The sequence below is a fragment of the Xiphias gladius genome, chromosome 19 (assembly GCF_016859285.1).
Source record: "Xiphias gladius isolate SHS-SW01 ecotype Sanya breed wild chromosome 19, ASM1685928v1, whole genome shotgun sequence".
Taxonomy (NCBI): domain Eukaryota; kingdom Metazoa; phylum Chordata; class Actinopteri; order Istiophoriformes; family Xiphiidae; genus Xiphias; species Xiphias gladius.
In genome coordinates this window covers 27463691-27488868 of record NC_053418.1, presented here as the reverse complement: position 1 = coordinate 27488868, position 25178 = coordinate 27463691, and the positions used below count along the sequence as shown (strand labels likewise).

The 25178-nt window shown below is 38.8% G+C and overlaps 1 protein-coding gene across 3 annotated transcripts; it reads right to left on the bottom strand.

Annotated features, from left to right (window-relative positions):
• Window positions 1–830: 830 nt before the first annotated feature.
• On the bottom strand, window positions 831–12991 carry marveld2b (MARVEL domain containing 2b). 3 transcript variants are annotated; one of them, XM_040154153.1, is made up of 8 exons: window positions 12924–12991; window positions 12123–12309; window positions 8028–9282; window positions 6421–6456; window positions 6149–6327; window positions 3563–3734; window positions 2762–2812; window positions 831–2303 (listed from the first exon to the last, which is right to left on the bottom strand). In XM_040154153.1, exons 3-8 carry the CDS (start codon window positions 9258–9260, stop codon window positions 2187–2189), a joined length of 1788 nt encoding a protein of 595 aa, XP_040010087.1. In that variant the 5' UTR covers window positions 9261–9282; window positions 12123–12309; window positions 12924–12991; the 3' UTR covers window positions 831–2186. The 3 variants fall into 3 exon arrangements, with proteins under 3 accessions (XP_040010087.1, XP_040010088.1, XP_040010089.1); XM_040154154.1 differs by lacking the exon at window positions 12924–12991 and adding an exon at window positions 12763–12814; XM_040154155.1 differs by lacking the exons at window positions 6421–6456; window positions 12924–12991 and having other exon boundaries at window positions 12123–12413.
• Window positions 12992–25178: the final 12187 nt, after the last annotated feature.

Sequence of the window (25178 nt, the reverse complement as noted above, 5' to 3'; positions counted from 1 at the left end):
TCTAAACTCTTTGAAATTACTCTGTAACCCTTTCCAGCTTCATGCAAATAAACAATTCATCATCACAAGTCTCCTGAGATCTTTCTTGCAAGGTATGGTTCACATCAGCAGATGGTTCTTGTGAACAACTAATTCAAAATGTGTGAGTGTTTTTAATAAAGTAGCTCTAACCCACACCTCTAATCTAGTTTCATTGACTGGACTCAAGGTTTTCTAACTCCTGACACCAGTTTGCTTTTGTTTATAACATTAGCCGATGGGTTGACATACTTTTCTATCCTACACTATGAATGTTTGAATGATGTTTCCAATATGGACAAGAACAATACAATGATTTGTGTGTTATTAGTTGAAATAGATTGTTTGTTCATAATTGTAACTTAGATTCCAAGGGGCTCACTTACTTTTTCTTTTTCTATATAGTTACTGTAGATACCCATTTGCTGTGGCAAACTCATATTTCTACTTATACCGAGGAGAAACAAGGTTAAATAAACAAGGATTTAAAATAAATAAATAAAAATATCAATTATGAAACTTTGTTCCGAGTTGTACAGTCTTAACTCATTGCCACTGCCCTGGACCAACTGAGCTTGGGCAGGTGTTGGACTGGTGTTGGACTGAAAGGGTGAATGGCATATGTGGCTAAGGTGTTTGTGTGTGTTTATATATTATATAATATATATAATATAATATATAATATATATAATATATATAATAATATATAATATATATATAATATATATATATATATATATATATATATATATATATATATATATATATATATATATATATATATATATATATATATTATATAAAAAGGCAAAATACGTGTATATAAAAAAAAGGTGCTTAATTGGCATGAAACATTGCGACATACCAAATATGATACAAAAGAATGACATACACAAATCACACACAAATATCATACACAAATAAGAGTTTACAAATGGAGTGGCTACAACTAATTCAAAGAACATCAAAAAAAACATCTGTTATATCCCACTCTATGATTCAGTAACGGGGGAGAGCCACTTCATATATTCTACTGTGGAGAGCTTTTAGTAAATGTTCACATTGTGCCTCACATTTCAAGAGAGGACTACTGGACAGAAGAAATTCAATCTAAAAACCGCATACAGAAAGCATTACGGAAAGCAGCTAAACTTCTATTGTATGACACATAATGTACAGTACATAGACATATATCGTATCTGTACAAAAATAAACTGTCAAACTAACCTACAACGTTCCCCTACTGAAGCCTATTTCTGCTGCAGTGCTTATTACTCTTATCATATAGCCTTCATTAACATTGAGTCAGCCTTATTTACATCAGTTTCCTGATTTGATTGATCTTGTCACACAGAGTGTCTAGCTAGCAAGGTGTGAGACCCCATTTACACCTTGTTTTAAAAGGACAGACACATTTTAGGAATTGTGCTTGGTTGTCATCTTACCCACAATGAGATGAAATGTTCATTTCACTTCTTGTATAATTAGTTCTGGTTTATTTCATGTGGGAACCAAACACAAGTATCCAATGAGGTGTACAAAAGTGTCCATAGCAACATCCAGAGAGGGGCTTTGGCCTCTTTCTAGCTAGGCTAGCAGTTTCCCTCTGCTTCCAGTCTCTGTTGCTAAGCTAGGCTAAACACATACCTGACAGGAGAAGCAGTGATGAAAATGATATTCATCTTCTTACCTCTAGATAAAATTGCAAAAAGCACACTTTCCAAAATGTTCCTTTAAAATGTCATTTGCATCAGGGTATGCTGTAAGTCCATGTAATGACATAATATAATCATTTATTTAGGTAACACCCGATCCATTTCAGCCGTCTGCATTATGTCCATGTTTTCAGATCCCAGTTTAGGTGATCTCTTTATAAGGAAACTTCTGTAGATGTAGATGATGTTTCTACCTGTCACGATGACATTACTAACAGCAGTGATGGAATGTGCTCCTGTTTTAATGTGATAATGGCATGTCTACAATTAGAAATGATGGTTACCAACAATGAGGGTAGTTGTTTTTGCCTGGTGGACACATACTCTTGCTCAGTTCATTTCTCCACCTCATCCCACTACTCTGTTGTCTGTGCAAAAGATCATGTTTCCTTTTACAGTTGCAGACTGCATATGAATTCCAGGTGTGTAAATGGCAATATTTAACTGCAGTGTTTAGTTGCTATCATTCCTATCCATGACCTTGTTGTACTCCTGAATCTTATGTTTGATATGTGAGAGCTTGTTCTTTAGGTACTCACACCGTTCCCTTTTTTCCAAATACGTTGGGTCCTAAAAGGAAAAACAGAAATGAATTTAATACATTTAATGTTTTGCTTTCTCTCTTAGTGATGAAATTCCTGATATATCAAGGGACAGTCTTTGTGGTAGTCAGACAATATCAAGAAATTTCACTGGTGGGTTACTGTGTGTGGAATACAGTAACTGAGAGTACAATACATGTTATTTCTTAACGTAGTTTTTTTGTAAACCATACCAACAATAATGACCCCGGAAGGAAGATCATTGTGGATTATGGGGAACTCCAACTTAATTACAGAAAGTCATGTAGAAGTCATATCAACTTACCATGTCAAAACATAGGATTTACTGTTTGGACTAATTAAAGAAACATTCCCCTGATTTTGTATTAGTTCAAGTTTAAGCTTTTATTATTGTCATCGGTACATATGGGATCCTTTCCACTTTGCTCACTGTCCATCTTAAGGTTTTTTATGATGTATACTTACAGCTTTCTTCCTCTGATATTCCATTAAAATGCTACTGATCCGCTCCTTCTCCTGAAAAAAATAGCATGTTACTTGACATAGTCATGCAGTCTGTATCAAAGTGTGTTTCTGTTTGTTTGTGTGGAGTATAGGGGTGTAGTCTCCCTGTCGACTTGTCGATTGGTTGGTCAATATGCCGTTGTCCAACCAAATTCTCATCGGTCAGAAAAAAAAAAAAAACAGTGGGATGGACTACCTGTAGAAACAGGTGACCCCCCCCCCCCCCCCGTTTTCACAACTTTGAACTCACTCAACATAATAAAGACTGCTATTGAACATTTACTCAGAGCTGACTCAAAAGTATTTGACAATATGTCAAAGAAGTGGTTGATGTGGCTGCATTTTGTTAAACTACATGACAAAAAAATTGAGTTTAAACTTTATAAATAGCGGTTTGCATATCAGAGCTCAACAATTGCATATCATCTAGAACAGTATGCGAACTTGCCAAGGTTGGATGCTCCATCAACTTTCATGTTTAACACTTGAGGCTTTGAGTGTGGACATACCAGAATTGGCATATTTTAATGTGTTATGCTGCAAATGCTAGCTTTTTTATGTTTATTTATTATTCATTTAGGCTCATAAGGCTACCAGGTAGAGTGCACTCAGTGCACTGTGGCCACTTTGGTTAATCTTGAGATAAGGTTGTTTTTTTTTACCCCATGACCAGTCGATTGGTTGAAGAGTAAGTACGATTTCAGATGACTAAGATTTTCTTTGGTTGACTACAGCCCTCGTGGTGTTGAGTGAGATTTGTACCATTTGGCTGGAAGGCCGGGAGGGAAGGTTCTGTATCATCTCATCCATCTCTTCAAACTTGGTGGCCATTGCCTGAACCTCAGTGTGCAGCTCCTTGTACTCAGCGTACTGGTCATTGAACACCGCCTTGTACTGGTCCCTCTCCTCCTCTGAGCGGATGCTGGGGTATTTCCTGTGGAAACAGGACAGAAGACAACACATTTTCTTGGGCCACTGGCTACATTCACACTGCAGTTGAATGCGTCTAGTTCAAGTGTAAGTGATTGGAGACAAAATCCACACTCCTCATTCCATGCAAAAATGCTTTCCAAAATTTATCTTAAGTTAATATAAGGCTTCAGCAGTCCAAGTTAGACAAATCAAATGGATATCTTTCAAAGTTGCAATCTTTCAAGTATAAAATTCTTGCTTTGTGTTTCCCTGGACATTGTTTCCCTGCTGAGCTGCAGCAGAAGGATAGTAACATAGAGAATCTAAGTAGGATTAACTAAAAAGAATGTAGATATGGACAATATCTACCTGATTTGTCCAACTCAGAATGCTGAAGCCTCATATTAACATTAGATAAACTTTGCATAATACGAGGACGGTGGACTTTGTCTCTCATCAGTCACAGTACATTGGAAGCTCATTAGGAAGGGATCTTTTAATGGCCAGTATGAACAGCAGGAGTGATCAAAGCAGGTAAAACCTGTTTCATTGTTCATATGGGTACCCGACTATTGTTTAAGACATATATGAAAAATTGTTAACCTATTCTTTAATCCTCATTCAGGAAACTCCGAAAAACACGAGTATCCACTTTAGATTTTGTGGTAATCTGGACAGTAGTTGTGTTAGGACTGTTCCCAGGAGCACAGTGGCTTCAGTAATTGTGAAATAGAAGAAGTTTGGGACCTCTCCCTAGAGTTGGCCATCTGGGAAAACCTGGCAAGAAGGGCCTTGGTCGGGGAGGTGACCAACAACCCAACGGTCACTCTTGCTTCAGAAGTCCTCTTCAGAGATGGGTGAACTTGCTATGACAACCATCTCAGCAGCACTCCAACAATCAGGCTTTTATGGTAGAGTGGTTAAACAGACACGACTTTTAGGAAAGTTTAGAAAAGTTTGCAAAATGGCATTTACAGGACTCAGAGCATGAGGAAAAAGATTATCTGGTCTGTGAAGCATGGTGGTGACAGCATCATGCTATGGGGGTGCTTTTCAGCGGCAGGGAGACTGGTCGGAATTGAGGGAAGTATGAATGCTGCTAAATACAGAGAGGTTCTTGAAGAAAACCTACTCCAGAGTGCATTTGACCTGAGACTGCATACACCCAAGACAATGCTGGAGTAGCTTCTGGACAAGTCTCTGACTATTTAAGCCCAGACTTAAGCCCCATAAAGCATCTGTAGAGAGACCTGGAGATGGCAGTTTAGAGACCATCCAATCTGGTAGAGTTTGAGAGGATCTGCCAGAAAGAATGGGATGAACTGTCCAGATCTAGGTGTGCTAAAGTTGTTAGTTTACCAAAGAAGACTCGAAGCTGTAATTGCTGCAAAAGGGGCCTCTACAAAGTACTGAAATTAGGGTCTGAATACCTTAATCTTTTTGATTTCAGTTTTTGATTTTTAATAAATTTGCAAAAATTTCTAAAAACATATTTCACTTTGTTTTATGGGTTACTGAGTGTAGATTGATGGGCAAATTGGCAATTTATCCATCTAAAATTAAAAAACAATCAAGTCTACAAAACGTGATGGGGTCCGGATACTTTCTGAAACCACTGTAGATTGCATGTCACACTGTGTGAGATGGGTTTAAAATGAATCTCTAAAATTTTGCAAGATGATGAACCAGAAAAAAAATAAATGATCATCCATCTATACCACTTTTTTAGACAATGTAGGTCACATTATGAGAATTTCCTCCTAAAGCTCACAATTGTGATACAGGGTTTCTTGGTTGGTAAAGCTCTAAATCAAGTAGTGTTGGACAGTGTGATCATGGATCACCATTTGGATTGACGACCATAGAATTACCCACATTTCTCTCAAGATTGTCCACTTTCCTCTGGGAGAGCCACAAATCATAATGTGTGTAAGGGACCTCTACTCAAGGACTAAATGAAGGCTTTAAAACAGATGATGCAGGTTTTTAACTTCAGATTTATGCTGTCTGTCAATGGAGACCTTTGGATTTGATGAATTATCTAAATAAATACCAAAGATCTCCAACAGTCAGAAAAGTATCAAGATTAACAAGACACTAACATAATTGGGGGGAAACCTGTTTCGAAGACTGCCGATGTTCAAACTAAATGTAGTACAGATCATTTCACTGCAGACGCGCAAATTTTATTTCTATCACATGAAAGCCTAAACCAGGCTGATAATCAAAGAGTTGACTGACTTTGGAGTGGGGGAAAATCCAGGTCTGTATCTTACATCAAGGTTGTTTTTGAGAACCTTCCAACAAGAATCAATTTGTCTGTCAAACAGGTTAAATGAAATATACATATTTAAGTCACTACATTTGAGTCTTCCTATCCAGTGTGTCTGAAAAAAGTGACATTTTTGAAAATGTGACTAAGAAGGTAATACTCACGCCACATAGTCAGCTATAACAACAGGTTTGGGGATGTGTCCAGCTGGTATGTGACCCTGAAGGATCTCTGGCTCTAGCACCATCGGAGGAGGACCTGCAGAGTTGTTCCGGCTATCCATGATGTCTGGGTAGATGGTAGGGAGAGGAGTCTGTTCTGAGGCCCTGGAAGCTGGACCCAGCTACAGTAGATGAAAGTCATCTGGTCAGTTCATGTACAATTTGTGTAATTCTGTGTCTTCTAGAACATAAAAAAAGGAATCCTTGATACTTACTATAGACAGAGGGACCGATGATACAATAGTTTTCATCTAGGTTTATTTTGATGGGAAGAAGAGATGGTCAGTGATCCATTACATGTTCACAGTGTTCAAAGTATTATCAGAAACATTTCAATGGCCCATTTTAATGAACTCCTCCAATGTTTTAAAATGTTATAGACCACTTACTACTGGTCATTATACTTTAGTTTCAACTCTCTGCAATTTAATTTTCATACTGAAGTCAACAGAAACCAATGGCTGACTGGAAGATAGAAAAAAAATATCTAAAATCTATGGTATGTTTCAGAAAATGGTCTAAAACATGAAAAAATAACATGCAATGTATGATTCAATCTTCTAGCATTATTTGAGGCAAGTGATATGTGTTATTTTAGCATTCTTATGTTTATTGGCTGATTATGGGTTCTTTTCTCTCTACGGCAGGATGGGTGGCCTTTTGTAGTAATTTATCAAATTCTTTTGTTACATACAGTATTACTTGCTGCTGTATGCACTTCAGTGTAAAGAACATTTACATTCATTAGAATGAAATGTATCGTATTAATAAAACTCTTGCATTGGATAATAATAAGAATTTGACAAATATTTGACAGGGTGTCAGGTGGATGTGTGTCTGTCTCAAATCAAATGATTTGGTCAGCACCAATGTTTTCCCCCAGAGACAATGTTTAAATACTTTTTATTTAGTTAAATACATTTCTGCTAAATGCCCCCGATACTGCACTTTTGGAAAGTGAAGGGGTCTGAACACTTTCTGAATGCACAGTATGCCCCAAAACATATCTTAATGTGGAGAGGTGCTGTCAAAGGCTTCTGTGACCCAGACTCATTGAACAGCCTACTCCAGTCTATATTGCGTAACGGATCACAGAAAGGGAGAGGTGGGAGGGCTGGATTTATTTGCTTCTGATGTTTATGCTAGCGCTAGCTTAATCTCCAGAAGTTGCATATTATAGTTTTAAATGTGAATCAAAACCCAGTAAATTGCACACTCCTATTTTGGCCTCATCTGGTGTAGTTTTTCACTGGACTAAAACAGCGAGAAAGCACTCATTATTAACTGTATACAAAGTCATCAATTAGCTGTTTACAGCTAGTAATCACAATAATCAAATTTTCGACTTGCATTCAACCGGTGTTTGAATCCACAATTTCCACAGGCAATGTCGCTTTGTTCTGCTTTTCTTCTGTGCTGTACTAGCTGTGAGAGGCTGAGCCAGTGACTGACACAGTCTGTGAAAATATTGGATTTAAATGTTGGTTTTGACCTGGGAAAACATTAGACAGACAGTAGATATCTGTGAAAAACTGAAAATACCTTTAATATTTTGCCAGCAAAATACTAAAGTTTTAGTATTTTGCCAGCGGCCAAAAGTAACTTTTTTGATTTTTCCCTTGAGATTTCAGTGGGAAAAACTATTTGACTGAACCATGGACTAATGTACAGAGAACTGAGGTCAAAGGTGGAGCTAAGCATTCACAAGCAAAAAAAGAGAATCACCACTTTAGGAATGTGTGTGTGTGTGTGTGTGTGTGTGTGTGTGTGTGTGTGTGTGTGTATGTGTGTGTGTATGTGTATGTGTGTGTAAGTGTCAGACCTCCTGTGCCAGCCCCTCCTTCTTCATCCTGGCTGCTTCATGCCTCCATAGCTTCAGACTCACTCCTGCACTAATGAAGTAGAGCACCATGGTGATAAAGAGGAAAACAATGGCTGCTGTCTGCCCAGCCTCGGTGCGACAGAACGCCCCGTTTACTCCATTATTGAAGACCGGTATGTTGCACAACCCCCCTCGAGTGGTGTCCCTCACATACACTATCCCTGCTGCTAGATAGAGCACTGCCAAGACCAGGTTGATGGAACACTCTGTGAGTGGCCACCAAGAGGAGTCTAGAAGGATGGCTCTGTAGTATATGGTCATCCCAAGAACAACCAGAATGACAGTCACTATCCATGCAAGACCAGCCACCACCAGGACAAAAGGAGTCTTGGGGCCTGTGTAGTTACCACCCCCATATCCGTATTCACCAACACCTCCACCGAGCCCCCCAAACAGCTGTGGTATGGAGTATCCATACATATTGAACCACTCGTTGTCCTTATGAACATAAGCACAAACGCAGGCGAAGACAGCAGCTCCAAGCAGCAGCTCCACGCAGCCAAGGATCCTCAGCAGGCCAGCCCAGGACTTCATGTAAGCATAGCGATGGTGATACTCCTCCACACGCTCCTCATAGGTCAGGGCCGAGAGGTTGGTTGGCACAACAGATGCAGAATTGAGGGCCTCAGCACCCAGCAGGAGCCTGTCTTGCTCCTTCTGAGAGGTGCTACCCCCAGAGCCGCCATAGCGGTCCCAATAGGAGCCGGGAAGGGACGGAGATGGAGGGGCGGAGTGGGGGGGCGAGCAGGGTACCCCTACCGTGGTGTGGCAGTTGGCACTCTTCATGGACGAGGGAACAGACGAGTGCGGGGCAGGTACATGTGGTGGAGGAGGTGGAATGGACCAACGTTTGCTGCCACGGTTACTGCTATTGCCATGTAAGAAGTTCTTGACAGAGTCGGGGATGAAGCGGTGGACTGGCTTAATGTCCTTGGCATCAAAGTCCACATCATCACTGGAAGGGTAGAGAGATTCAGGCCCAACAGCTGGCTGTTCAGGAAGAGGGGGAGGGGGAAGGGGGTCTAAGCTGACAGCCTGCACTGTTCCATGCAAGGGCGCCGGGGGCAGGGGAAGATCCTGGTCCCGCCATAATGAGCCCACAGTGACCTGGTCATAGTGTGGGATCTCCCGCACCCGGTCGAACCTGGTGACAGAACCAACTCCTGAAGACATCAGGACCTGGATTCTGTGCTGACTTAAAAGAGAAATGCAGGGAATTAAAACAGTCTACTGTCAACAGATGTATGCATAGTGGCTTTAAAAGGATACTTCTAATTTATTAAAACTAGAATTATCCTTTATTTTCATAGCTTTGCACATAATTTCTATTGGTTCCAATAACACTGTACTCGCCAAAGTAATTTCTCAGATCTAGGAACAAGGCACATCACTTCAATACAGATGGACGGTGCAACAAACATGAGCAGTCAGATGAGCACACAGGTTGTAAACAAGCCATCAATTTATGCCAAGATCAGAGGACACAATATCAGCCTGATATCATCCCCGGCCTCGGAAACCAAAAATGTCCGTGGGGAGTGGCAATTTCTGGTCTTATCTCAAGTGGTTCGTCATAGTGGAAGTCAACTGACAAAGTATCTGTGACTGAAAGTGACTGAAACTGAAAGTGAACACACCTGAAATGTAGCTAATAATCATCAATTACAGGAAAACTTTGCATACAACTATAATAAGAACAGTATGTCAAAGTTGAAACAGGAAGTGGGGCTGTAAACTGTAATGTTAATGGTGGATTTTTAGAGTTTGGGTAATACTTTTTACTGTTCAACTTAATTTTGTCATCAAAATTCTTTGACCGACCTAGTAGTTTGTTTTACAACTTGTCTGACTGTCTAACTGCTCGTGTTTGTTGACCTGTATGATTCCTTTTAGTAATTTCACAGTGTTTCCAGATCGAAGCTATTATCTTGGTTCTATGATGTTATTATTGCTGATAGAAATGATAAAACAGCAAAAATAAGACCCAAGTTGTAATAAAGAATAATTATCCTTTAACGATGAGACAATATGTCTGACAACAAAATTTAGAATGTTTCTGCTGAAAAGTTCTACTGGTATTGGTCAGAATTGTTAGAAGGGATGGACGACGGTGCAGATTCTTCGGTGACCGAGGTGGGTTTGCATACATACATAGCACATTAAATTTTTATCATTATTTTCTACAGCATCATGAAATATAATTAAACCCACCTAGGCCAAGCCCGCACTGTTGTCCATCTTCAAAATCTACTACAACTTTCAGGCAAAGGAACCATGTGCCTTCTGATTGGACTCTACTTTGTGACTGGAATGTCATTGTCCAATCAGATTCAGATGTAAAAAACAGGGTCAAAATTCATACTGGAACTTCAGTGTCACACATGGCGTGGGAACTTTGAGCGCTGCATTTTAGACAAAGTTTTCTACTTTGTATCTGTACACAGATGTTCACAAAATCACTTCTTATCTCAGTGTCTTTGTGTAACTTCAACACTGATATCATTTGTTCATTCTCTCATTTTTTTCAAATACTAATCTTTTCCACACATGCACAAACTGGAATTTCTCATGCAGATTTATTTTACAGGTTTACAAAGGTTGATTACCAACAAAAGATTTTGGAGTTATTTGTGAACTTCACTTTACAAGCTCAAAATCTTCTTGACCATAATTTGAGCCGATAATAAATATCATAATAAATCACTTTTGTCTGGTTAGAGACCTGTATCCATATTTGTCAAATTGCTACAGTAAAAATAGGGAATTAAAAAGATAAATGAAAAAATACTTCACTTTAACTCTTACTTGCAAATTTAAGATTAAAGCTGTTTATCATTTAACTTAAAATTGCTCTTAAATTTAAGAAGTCTCCAAAAGTCTCAGTGGGTTTAGAGTAGCCTGTCGGGGTCCCCATTACATGAAGTAGTACAATTCAGAATAGGGTAGTTTCAGGTTATTATTTACAGCTGCTACTTTCTGACATGCTGTTTTCTCCAAACACACATTTTAGTTATTAAACTTGTCTTCATTCCTTATGGGTGCAAACAACAAGAATAAAGTGGCTTCCATGCCTCCTCATTGTTTTCACTAATCATTGTGGTACATAATTCTCCTTATTAAGCATTTTCTCTGATTCACAGTACATTGTTTAGCAGCAGCAAAACTTCATTCCTCGACAGCTTGGGCTGTTTCTCACAAACTGCTGTTCAATTTGGACAAAGTGAACAGTAAAACATGGCTGTGTAGTTGTTTGTGATGGATTGAATACTAAAAGGGACTGATTAATAGAATAAAAACAAAATGTCATTACAGTCACATTATCAGGTTAGTTGTTTTCTGCAGGATGAAGGTCGAAATCCACAGAGATGGTTTTAACAAATCTGCAGTGTAACGACTCAAGTTCAGCTAAGATGATTTAGTGCTGCCGTCATCCAATTAGCATGGCTTCGCTAACTATTGTCCTCCTCCATTATTTTTTATTATCTTAGTTTACTTATACTTCAATTGTGGTTAACAGTGTTTAATGTAATGGTAGTTACAGTTTCCACTGGTTTTGTTTTGTCCGACCGAGCCAATATATACCGGTTAGCATAGCTAGTGAAAGCCTGCTAAGTTTTGCTAGCCACCAGATGTCACTGTGCTTGCGTTCAGTCTTTTACAAAACAAAGAATAAATAAAGAAATCCCCAAAGCTTAGGGTGTCATCTGCCTTTCACTACTTTTAAGCTATTTACGCTAACCATAAATATTGACTCCCTGGTAAATAACCTGTTCAAACATTTTCTTTAGTTGTGAAAAGCCTGAGGAAATGTTAGCATGCATTAAAACTTTAGCACTGGTCCAAAACAGCTCTCTGCATGTAGCAACTTCCAAACTGAACTGGTAACAACTGGATAAAATACATAAAAAACAAAGCGCTGCGATTTATTTCGAGAACCCCCCTTTCTCGTTCGTGGGTTTTGCTTTTTAAAATGAATATCCCTGATATTGGAATCCAAAATGACCCAACTGATTCGATATTTGGAAGCTGACTTACCTGTTGATAACTCCCCGTGTAGTTTCCTCAGCGAAACAGGCAGCGACACCTTGTCCTGTCACCCTCCTTTTGTTCTCTGTCAGATCCCAGGTCCCGGCAGCGGTGAAACTCACCTGGCCAGTCTGACCAGCCTCACGATGCGTTCACTACCGCCTCTCACGTCCCACTTCCCCGCTTCTTCCCAATTCTTAAAACAAGATTTGCATATTAATTTGGTACAGTTGTTATAGCTGACGTTATTCCATTCAATTGATAGATAAAATTACATCTTAATCTTAATCTGAGCTTCACATCAACACTTCCTCTCTCCTAACTCACATGTGATTTAACTAGCAATTAGAAGCTAAGAGGACATAGCCCGCGGTAAATGTGAGGAAAACCACAGAAGTGGATTCATCAGATTATTGTCCGTTTACTTACTTCTTTAAAGTTGCTTATGAAAATATTTAAACTTGTAAACATGGAAATAATTAACGGTGTAAACATAAATATGTAAATTGTTAACAGTGTAAACATTGTTAATATACTCTGCTACATTAACGGAATTATATTAATTAACTTAACATTACTTCTCTTTTAGACCTTACAATATTATATTTCACAGACTAATACATCAGCATGCAAAAAACCAGTGGCCTACTTCTTCTTCTACACAATTTACTGCATTTCAGGGTCACTCAGCGATTTGAGGCTTCCACCACATTGTTACTGGATTAACCCATCTGTATTTAACACCATATAAATGCATATTTATCAAGTGTTGCCAGTTAGTAACCAAAGAACAATGACAAGAAGTCTCACAGCTGGATGTGTAGCTTGTTCTGGCGTTTTCATCACTGACATCTCAGTCTTTTCACCAAAGCCAGAATTAAGACCTCCAGTTAATGTGGGTGCGGGCCGCCATCTACAGGACAAACTGTGCTATAGCATGTAAACAACAACATTAAGAGATGTGACTGTTAGATTCCAACTCTCACAGGCAGATTCTGGAGTAAAGTTTGTTTTCCTATCGATGTGTGTTTTCCCTTACCTTAACTTGAACCTAACATTATCCCTAACCCCAGCTAGTCCTGATTTACGATGCTTAACCTGACCTCACCCTTACCCTAACCAGTTATCTCTGACTACTCTCGAGTCTTGGAGTCTAATGTTTACCATTACGAGATGGGGTAATTCAGTGCTTTTGTTTCTTTCAGGTGAACGTGAAATTGGCAAAGAAAACAAACAAACAAACAGAAGTGTCTTTTCTTTTCTGATGGATTTTAAATCTGATACAACTTCTTGTCCTGTACACTGACATAAAGAATATTCACATTATAGCCAATAGAATTTAAGTATTAAAAAAAGGCAACAAATCCCATAATATACATGCTGTTGCCTGCCATAGATTATCTATCTGCAGCAAGTTTCAAGTCTCTGCAAGTTGATTTTTTTCAGTGAACTGTAATGAACTGGAATGAGTAAGAGCCTGAAGGTGAGAAAATCATTCTCATTACATACAATGGTTTGAGGAATAGTCGGCAATACCGAGGCCATCCACAACCCTGACGAAAAGGAAAAAAAGTTTTAATTAAAATGCTTTAATTATTTGGATTTTTCACTGGTACCCGTCAGTCATATTTTCTGCAAGTTTTATGTGAATGGTTAAGTTTTAATCTCTAATAAATATCTCATAATTTTGTTGAGATTTAACTTTATAATTAGTACCACGTTTCACATTTCTTTCTAAGAGACTTCCAAGGAAAGTATTAGGAAATTACAGATTTTAAATAATGTTTCATTTCCCAACATGACAGTCTAAGTAATGTTTCTCTCCACACTGCGCTGAGGCAAAAGATACTGGAATCAGCCTAAAACCCATTACAGCCTTACCAACCATATTTGTCACGTTTCTCATTATAAGGAGATAATGAGAAAGGTTTTTACAACATCCTCTTCACATAATACTAACATATTTTTCATGTTATTATGACATAAAACATAAACTTTCTCATTATTTCACAAAATCAACATATTTCAATCAAACAAACTTTTCTCGTAATGACATGACAGTTTGGTATGTTTTTACAAGTTGAAACGTACAAGAAAAAGGTCTATCGTTGCCTGAAGAGGCCCTCCAGCCTAGAGCAATCATGACTGATAAACATACAACACTATCTAGAGATGAGGCAGGGTGTTTCTATTTAAAAACTGGTTATCAGAATTCACCAATGACGATGAAGGCACTGGTCTTCGTGTTCACTGGGGTGTTCACTGGGGACATCAAAAAAGATCGCTTCAGGAGCTTTGCTACTAGCCATTTGTATCACATGATATCAAGATGTGGTGCAGGGATCTGGAAAGACGAGATCTGGATCACACAGTTATATAGTAGTAATCTCAAAAGCAATAAGTGGAAAATGTTCATTATCTCAAGACGGAAACCTGCCTGTCGGCTCCAGCAATCTGCTCAGGGCCAGGGATTCTATGAAGGTTGTCGATGGTTTTACACCGAAACTGCAGGAATAAAGGCCAGCTTTAAGGTAAGATGGCTGTTAAATGAATATTGCTCATGTTTGTCGGCCTCTGTGTTTGAAACGTCATGTTTCAGTCTGGATCTCAGTGACAGCTGATAAAGAAGCAGACCGTTGGCTTTTCATGGACAGATGGCACAAACACACATATACACCCAGGGGGGAGGGATACAAGTATCTCAGAGAAGTTCTTCTTAACCACGTGACAAGGACACAAGGGCTTGCAGCAGTACATATCATCCACATGTGCTTGTTGAACGCAACCCATCAGCAATAGGAGTGTACAAGAACAAAGAAAAAAAAATTAAAGGTCCAATCGATATATAAAAACAAATGTAGTCAAACCGAATCCAAATACTGAATAAAGATTCCTCCCATTTATAGATGGATGACAAATGAAAGGAAAAACCATCATAAAGTGTCTCAGTAAGGTGTTGGGCCACCACGTGCCTCGAAAAACAACGTCATTGCGCCTTGGCATCATTCTACAAGTCTCTGGAACTCTACTGGAGAGATTTATAAAACAGTGCTTAGGATCTATACTAAAAATGGACGTGTGCACAAAAGCTGAAAATGGTGTAAGCAAAAAAGTCCTCAGACTTATAAGACTGTGTCCATCTATAAATCACAATCAACGTGAAAATGTGCGCACTTTAGCAAGCCTCATGCTCCACCCAAAACACGCCCATAATGATCCATAAATGGTCAATGCAAATCCCTTATGAACATTGATGTACCTAATTTTCCTGTGGAGAATGGAGGCGGTGTTACAAACAACACAAAGCCTGAGGGCTGATGGCTGCAGCGGCTGTAAATGCAACAAACAGGACCATTTCCGAGATCCAACAAAGTGATCAGACATGGAGGTGGGTGCCTTGAAGGCTTTGTTCCACACTGTCAGAGTTATGGACCGACCGGCGGGGGCACAGAGACACCAAAGCTCACCTCTTGTTGTGTGTTAGGCATCCAAACCCTGATCTGGCCCAGGGCACCAAAATGGCTAGAGCCGGCCCTGCGCTGGCGGTCGTCTTTGGAGCCATCTCAGCTGTTGAGATGCTCAGATGATGCCAGGATGTGGCAGGTGGTGGGATTCAGGAAAGTCTGGCTTTTCTCTCCCCGATATCAAGCGTGAATATACTGAGTCCTTTTCACCTCAACCACGTTCACTGGACTAGCTGGTTAAATGATCCCCATCGGTAGTAGAAATCCAAGATAACATCAAATCGCATTAAAGAATTCCCGAACAGATTTTTTTTTTAAAAATAATATCTTTTAATACTGTGCATACAGTATATCAGCAGATGGGATTTTAGTTTTCACATAGTTTGCATGTGTAAAAGCGCCGCAGTGGACTCGACTGTGCTGTCAGACTCACAGAGCCCGCCGGACACACACACACACACACACACACACACACATACACACACACCACCCCACCCGACACTACCTGCGTTCAGGTGAGAGAAACACCTGTATGCTGGATTTTGCGTTTATTTCGTTTTTTAGGTACTTAGTGTGTAACCTCACCGGCTATGTCCGCGTCTATAACCGAGTGTGATGAAAGCGGGAACCCCCCCCCCTTTTTTTTTTTTCTTTAGCGTACGCCGCTTGCTGCTTTTGTGTGCGCACGTACACTTTCAGTATGGCTCTTACGCACTGTTTTGTAAATGGGGCCCCTGGGCATTTAGCGGTGGGGAAAGCTTGAATTGCTTCTACTAGCTCAGTGACGGACAACATTCGATCCAGGGAAACGGATTCGGAAGTGCGTTAGAAGTGTAGTTTACAGTGTAGCCTTTGCCAACTCCTCCCTTAAGTTGTGTTGAGGGTCATTTTTAGGAGTTATCATCTAATTCAAAATGTTTTGGTCTCGTCTTTAGTAATAGACTGCCCCCCCCCCCCCCCCCAGGACAGAGTTCTATTCACATTTTAATTTCAGGATCTTGTTATAATCTGGAGGAGAGATGTTTTATATATGTTTACTCTGTATGGTTAATTTACTGTTCAATTTCTTTCAGACTTTTACATTTTGCTTTTTTCCTCGAGGTCTAAAAAGAAATAATAAATCCTGTGATGTGAACTTTCTCTGAAGTTTTTGATCCTGGGCTCATTAAAAGCTGGTGATGGTAGAAGTAGAGGGTTAAATCTCCACTTGTGTTTGGTTCGGAAAAGAACTGGAGCTGCAGAGTAACCGGACTATGGTAATGTAGGGTAATGTGTGTTGCTCATACTGGAGATTCAACTGGCTTCCAGTATGAAGGAGTCGATTCTAGTATATGACTGATGCACATGTGAGTAGAACGAATCTTCTTTTTGTCGGGGTGTTGTATTCTCCAGATGTCTGCCACATTTCTAGATCCGACCACATTATTTAGTCTTTTCAACAGAGTTCATTGTTGGGGGAGATTTAGAGGAGGATCTGTCCAAAGTTGAATCCAAATAGCGATAAATTTGCGAGGAATAATTACAATTACATTTCAAAAACTTGAATAAAAAACATAGGTTCATTGGAATCATTGAATTCATTGGCCATAAATATTCAAGAAAATGATCTGAAATTAACGAATATGACCAAAAATCTAAATAAATCTCCCATTTGGATCCGTAATCTTGGACTAACACCCCTAGCTCGAGGTGTAAAAGGTGCGTGGTACACCTGTGAAATCCAACTGGGTTTTAGTTTGTATTCAGTGGCTTTAATAGTATGAGCCGCTTGTAGAAATAAAATATCGGCTTTCAGGGGATTCACCAGGGGAGAAACCCTCCCGCATTTTATGTCGTTTCCAGGGCCTCTACCATTCCACGGTGTTAATATCATTTTGTCATTTAGAACGGTGAGCATGCTTTCAAAAAGCCCGAAGAATCATGAATCAAATGCCTATAATATTTACACTGAATGCATGGATGATAGGAAGTCACGGAGCTGTCAGATAAATGTCGTGGAGTAGGAAGTACAAAGTACTTTCGAGTGGTAACTGAGTGTGCAAACGAAACGGAGACAAAAGACAGGGAGCTGAGACGCCAAGGAGCACCTCTCCCCACAACCAACCATACTGGCATGCACACCTATTAAGTGAAGCTCAGCTGAAAACCCTCCGTCTCTCGGAGCACTTGGCTTACTTTGGTTATATAAAAATGCTGTTTCAGTTTGCACTGTTTTTTGTTTTGGAGATTGTTGAATTGAAAAAATTTATGATGTGAACTCTTTGCTGAATGACATAGAGCATCTTACCCCTACATTTACATTTATGTATATGGAATTTGGCCATTAAAATAAGATTGATCGTGTACACATAAGTGTTCTTTGTGTATAGTGTCTTCCAGGAGACCAAACGAAACATTATTCGAAAGTACGATAAAACTTTCATCAATATTTTCAGGACTGAGAGGACATAGGTTTTGCCAGAAGTTCTTCACAATTACGCAATCTCCAAAATAAATGGAAACAATTTCTGGACATCCGTAATAGAAACTACAATTCACATCAATGTCTCTCTTAAAATTATTTAAGAGAGTTTTTAGCTGGATAGAATTTATGAGTGAGTTTAAAAGAAATTTCCGTAACTTATCAGGGATTAAGTATTGATTAAGCAGGAGCCAGGCCTTTTCCCATACCATATCATTTACAAATCGATTCCAAAATGAAATCACATTTGGTAATGTAGTAATGTCTCTTTGAAACAGGGCTCTCATAGAGTTTTTGTTTCTACCAGAATAACTGAAAAAACTAATTTTGTCTATGGGAGTGTATATTGGAGTTAACAGGGGCAATTGTTCGACATTAACCCCTGATCTGAGATTTAAACAACATTCAGACTTCAGGAGGTAATGCACCAAAGACGTTTGTATAATCCCCAGGCGTTACAGGGATATTGTATTCTGACAGAAACTGTTCATAAGTAAAGATACCATCCCCACAAAATAACTGATCTACCAACACAATATTATTGTGAGACCAATATTCCAAAAAGAGTGGTTTGTGTTTACATAAAATGTCTTTATTGTTCAAATATAAAATAGTTCTGAGATGAAGATTTTTTTTAGATGAGAGACTGGTGAAAAAAAGCAGACATTTTTACAGGGATTTTATCAATATCATAGTTACAAACAAGAAAATTTTTAAACGACACAGTTTAAATAATATATGGAAAGGTATAATATTCCAAATGGAGGTAGGGCTTCTGAAGAATTGCTTCAGCCAATTTATCTTAAATTTATTATTTAAAGGTGGCGTAAGTGATTCTGGGACTGTTGATATTTGAACAAATGCACCCCTCCATTCAGTGCTCCTTCAGAAGCTCCGCCCTATAGCATTTCAAATTATGCATCATTGCAAATAATCCCCTTAAACTAGCAAAGTTGTGTTTTTTGGTCTTCGTGGCTATAAAACCCTTCAAATGTTTAAGGACAAATACCATGATATAGAGCAAACAAAGAGACAGCAAACTGTGATACTGTGACAGTGATAACTGTCCTGCTACAATGGCTAACATCACACCAACACCATATCTTAGCAAACTAGCAAGGACAATTAATTTAATGCTACAGGACACACAAATGTGACACCAGTACCTGCTTTCTAACTAACCAGTTGGGAATAGCTATCATAAACATTAGCAAATGCGACAAAACAATACCGTCCTATTAGCTCTTTGAAACATAGCAAAATTAATGTTACCCACCTGTCAAGCAGAAACAGAGCAACGTCCGCATCCATCTTCATGCCTTTCAACTTTCAGAGGTCTCTCCACCATAGTTGGACTGGCCATCAGGACAAATCCTGGCTCTCCACTGGAGAGCTGGGGAGCTAGTAGTTTGTTATCAAGTTGGGAGGAATTTAGAGAGAAATTATACTGTAGTCATAATTTGTCTCACCACCTTCAAGAGCTAATTTCATGTAGTCTATCTTAATGTAATTATTGCTCCAGGTTAGTGGTCACTGTTTCTACCTGCCATGTAAAAAAGGCAACCACCACTACAGCATAACTTGTCATTTTCCTCAATTTATCAGGAAGACCCCTTCAACAGTCCATCCACGTACCTGCCGAAAAAGAGCTGCAGAGAATCGAAACAGCAGACTTGATAAGCCCTTTTCACAGAAAACATTTTGATGAGTAAATAATAAATGAATCAAGGCTCACTCTTACACTGTCATGACTTTCTGGGAGCCATTGTTAATGTACTACTATGACAAGTCAAAATGTCTGCTGTGAAAAAATCTTTGGCTCTATTAGGAAGTGTCACTAAGAAGGTCACTTTACAATGACCCAACATTTCTGCAGACATGTCATGAAAGTCATGAAAGCATTCTTCAGCTAAAATAACTCATCAAGTTGGTATGCATCTGCTCTCACGGAGGTCCATAATTATTTCCAATTTTGAGCTGGACCGCAACAGTGCGGGTCAGTCCTATAAATGCGAATGTCTGCTGCTGACTGACTGACTGACTGATGACGTTGGTCAGCCGAATGCCGTGTGACTGAGCACTGAAGTTAAATCATTGGTTGGCCGGCCGAGTGTTGGAGTTTCCCCATTGGCTGTTGCTCTCTCAAAATGAACTGTGTTTACTGCACTTGTAATGTGTCATTCTAACACGAGTGTGTATTGTTGCAGTGTGACGTGCGCGTACACATGCAAAGCCATGACAACAGCAGAAGAAGGAGACTCTCCACACGTCAGCCAGAGTGTGCATGCAAGCATGGAGCCTACAGACAGTGTCCATGCTGTAGAGACGAGCAGGTTAGTGTAATGTTATCACAATGTAATCCTAGAACTAAAGAATTTTTACAAAATGTCAAACACAGAGCTAACAGTCAGCAGGTAATGTTTTTAAATGTTTTGGGTCTGGTCTGTAGAGGCCTAATATACAGCTCACTGAACTCACATTTCAGTAACTGTCCTGTTAAGTTCCATCAAGTTTTACTGATTCACAGCTTCACTATGTGACCTCAGTATTCAATTTAAAGTTCATGTTTTTAAATTCATGTTGCATTCCATTGTAAAAAATACAGGTTGTAATTCTAAAATCTTACAAATTAGACAAATTGTTCCTCTACAGTATATCTCATGTAGATTTTTCTCCTGTAAGATTATAAAAGAGTATGTTGTTAAGTATGAAGTTGACTGGAGTCTGACATCTTCTCTTGTGTTGCTGACTTTTTCAGGTGCTAAATTTACAAACAAAGCAAAGCCTCTGCCAAAGCCTCCTCCCCAGAAGAGGAGGCAGACCTCTGTGGCTCTTCTTTCTAAAGCCTCTGCTGGACATCTAGAGGTGCTGAATTTGGTTCCAACTCCTGGGCCCTCCACCCAAGCTGCTGACACTCCTGGGTTGCTGAATTTGGTCCCAAGACCTCAGTCCACCAACCTGCTGACCTGCCAGTGGTCTCAAATCAGGCCCCCAGCCTTCAGCCCACCACTGCTCCGCTGCAACATGACGGCCCCCTGAGAATCCACAACCTCTCAGTGGAGGGTTACCAGCAAATCTACCAAGGAGTGGTAGACTATATGCTAAACTATATTTTTCATTAAAAGTCATGACGCTTTCAATTGTCTAATTGTGACATTTTTTCAATCTATCACTCAGTTTTTCCAAATATAAGCTCTTGAAGCACATGTACAGTTATGATGTAATCATTTCTGCTAAATGACTTATTATTATGTTTTCAGTAATGCTTTAGATTACAGCCTGTGAGTACAGTGGGCTACACATCAATAGCTTACATGTAGATAGGTTACTGGTGAACAAGATGTGAAGTTATGGAATAAGGGGATAACAATTTGGGATTTTACAAAGAATTTATACTGTAGTTATTACTGGGTACCTATTCTATTATTACAGGGTACGTAAAACCTACTGAGCAATAATCTGGACATTTGGGAAGAATTTAGAGAGAATTTATACTGTAGTTATTATTTAACGTCTGTGTACCTATTCTATTATTGCAGGGTAAAGTATGATCATGACATCAGTTACCACATACTTGAATCACTTTGGTAATGCTTCAGAATACAGCCCGAATACCTGTATTTACCCTTTAACTGAATGTAACTAGAACTGCATATACAGTCTCTAACTTACTCTCTAACTACATAGAACAATATGAGAACTGTGTGTTTCGATTTTACTTGCCTCAAAACATGGAAGAACAAACTAGATTAACTGCAGAAGAGTGGCCTATATTAACCATATATATGCATTGTGATTCATACCTTGTGTTTTATTTTATGAAAATTAAAAAAAAACATTAAAAAAATTATTTTATAACTTCACATCTTGCTCCTCAGTACCTACATGTATTGGTATGTATTGTCGGCTACTAGCAGACTGCTAGTAAAAAAAAAAACTCTGGAGTAATTACGCTGCGCTTTGCTACCATCTACCAGTAAGAGAAATATCTGTAACTGCACTAGATTTAAAATGGTCTGCCAAAAGCCGAGCCACTAACAGGAAGGCATACAAGGAGGTGGGGCAACCCCGCCTAATGCCTCTAGACAGATTAAATCAGGGGATTATTACAAGAATATATTACAAGAACTATTATAAAGAGTTTTGATGGCTGTAGAGAAATAATTAACAGAGCCAAAGTTCTTTAAAGATTGTAAAATGAACTGCTCCACTGTATCGCAAGCTTTATAGAAGTTTAGAAATTAAAATGAAGCCATTATCATCAAATAATTCTGAGTAATCCAGAATGTCCAGGACTAATCTAATATTGTTTGTTATTTTGTTTCCTTGCTGGGTTTGGAAATTAAAGTAGTCAACCCTGGAGTCATGGTGGTTGGGAGAATTTCTTTTTCTATACATTCTACAAAGACTTCAAGTAAAAAAAAGGAGTCAGTTTGTTAAGGAATGATGTTTAAATTTCTGAAATCATTGGTGCACTAAATTAATATTTAGTGCATCAATATTTTTATTACTGGAATGATATTTTTTGTAAATTAAAGAAATAGTGTGAATTTTGTTCCCCTTATCCAAGCCATCTTGTTCTGGCCTTAATAAATGCATCTTCTGCTTTTTGGATGTATCATTGATCCAGTTTAACTTGCAAATTGGCTAGTTCCAATTTCTCCACCTCTAATAATGTGTCTGGGTTTATATGGGATAAAAAGGTGATCCTTGTTACAACCTTCAGCTCATTTGGAGCTACCAGATTTTCTTAAGAATTTACCAACCTCAAATTTTAAAAGTTCCCACTTAATTCCAAATTGTTTTTCTTCTCTAGCTTTGGACCAAAAATATGAGATCAGCCCTGTGACCTCTTTTTTTACTTCATCATTTAGTAATAAAGAGAGAGAGTTGTTTCCAGCATATTGACTGAGCAGCATGATTTTAATGTGGATGGTTTTGTCTTAATGTATATAGCCTTATGATCCGTAAGAATAGTGGGTCATATATCCACATCAATAACACCTTTTTACAACCCTCAGAAATCTACCCTTGATTGACTCGAGCCTGTTTTACTGCTCAATGTAAATGCTCTGTTATTAGAATTTTTTAATCTCCAGATTTATCCATAAAGGCTTTAAAATTAGTATTGGTTCTATTTGGCCGATCAGGAGGCCATTTGTCCATATTGCCATTCAAAAATATTATTTAAGTCCCCTCCTAGCAATGAAGTGGCATATCTAATCAACCTACCAATATGTTCTCTATAGATAAAATAGGATGATCATTTTCCATTTTTGTGTTGTATCCATATACATTGATCATTATGCAGACTAGATCATTGTATTGATTGGCAGATAAAGTGGCCAGCTGGATCACATTTCATAAGTCGGACATCTCCATTAAACCTGTTCTTTAAGGTAGCCACCCTAGCTGACTGTCGTGTACCATGTCTCATATGGAGTTACCCCACTGAGATCTAGCATAACCGGCTTCATTTGAGATAGAATGACATTCTTGTAGATAGAAATCTGACCTAAACTGTTTAGCAAACCGAAATAAAGCTTAAGTTTAACATTGTTGCATAACCCCCAATGCTGTAAGTGATACAAAAGATAAACAGATTAACATGAAAAGTAGTAAACAATCAAATGTAATGGATATGATTTAAGTAAACTTTGAGATAAGCTTAACTAGATCATAGCACCAAGATCAACATCAATTTAGTATTATAACTAAGCATATCTGACTGAATGCTTTAATAAAAGTAAAGTTGGCTGTATTTCTTCTCATTTGAAAATAATGAGAATAAGATATCGACTAACAAAATCATGGGTAATTGAAGGAAGGCCTTTTGTTTTTTTTTATATTCTTGGGCCATTAGACATTTTTCCCTTAATAATTAGAAAGCAATAATAACATGAAATTTAAATAGTGAGGAAATGGTTTCTCAATAGGACGCTGTATGCACCCCAGATAAATTCTGTACTTCGAGTGACCCTGAGAAACCAGAGAACACCAAACCTGTGGTCTGTTCAGCGTTGAACAGTCACTCATGCCTAGGGGTGCATTTCTGATGCATTTTTGAATCCTCTTCCTCCTACAAAGTAGGCCGATTTCCCCTCCTCACGTGGTCACAAGCCACATTTTATATTGGTTTTCTCTGTCCTCTTTTGGTAAGTCCTCAGTGAACTCAGTCCCTAGCTCTGAAGGAAAATGCTGTTCTTGGCAGCCTTTCCTTATTGCATCCCTGCACTGCTGGGAGATGAACCTGAGAATGATACCGCAGGGCTTCGAGCCATCTTGGCGCGGTTTCTTCACTCAATGAGTGATATCTACGCTAGGCACTCCAACCGTTCTGTCGCAATTGTGATTGCTGGCAAGGATGCTACTATTTACCTCCTCGCTAAGTTCACTGGGTCTTTTTTGAACAGACTCAGACATTTTTTGTGATGCAAGTTCAATTTCACGTAACTCCAATCAGTAGATGTTAGTTCCCAAGGCTATGGCACGTCATGATGCCGCAGCCAGTCCAAGTCCCACTTGCGATTTACATTGCTTTATAGTATTCCTGCTTTTTCCGTTGTTTCTAGACTTTGCTGACCTTTAGAAAAATGATTCTGGTAACATTTCATAGCTGTCACTGACTGTGTGGGATCCCAAATTATTATACTCATGTGAAGTAGCTACACCTGCTACTAGAGGAACAGCTCCTGTCTTGTTTTGTTGTCCTTTCTTCTATGATTCTACCTATCTTATTTATATGGGGCGCCTGTATGTAGATCTTAAAGTAGTAACAATAGTAAGCAAATTACTGTAATCACTTTAAATCATCATGTTACATTTCCATCTTGATGTCTTCTGTCAGAAACACTGATTTTTGTGTCAGAAAAGGGAAAGAGTTACAACCACAGAGAGATGCCTGACAGGATTCCTGTGTCTGATCAGAATGTTGGGCCTCTGGAAAAGAAAATATGATGACAGGGAGTGTTGTGGCATCATGTCTTAATATGGTCATGAATGCTACTGGAGCTAAAGTCATACAGTGTGGTATGCTCTTGAATGTGCTGTCACAAGTATGCATATTTAGAGAGGTTTGTAATTCTCATTACTAAAAAGTGTTCAAACATCAGAGCTGCAACGTGATAGAGTGGAGAGGAT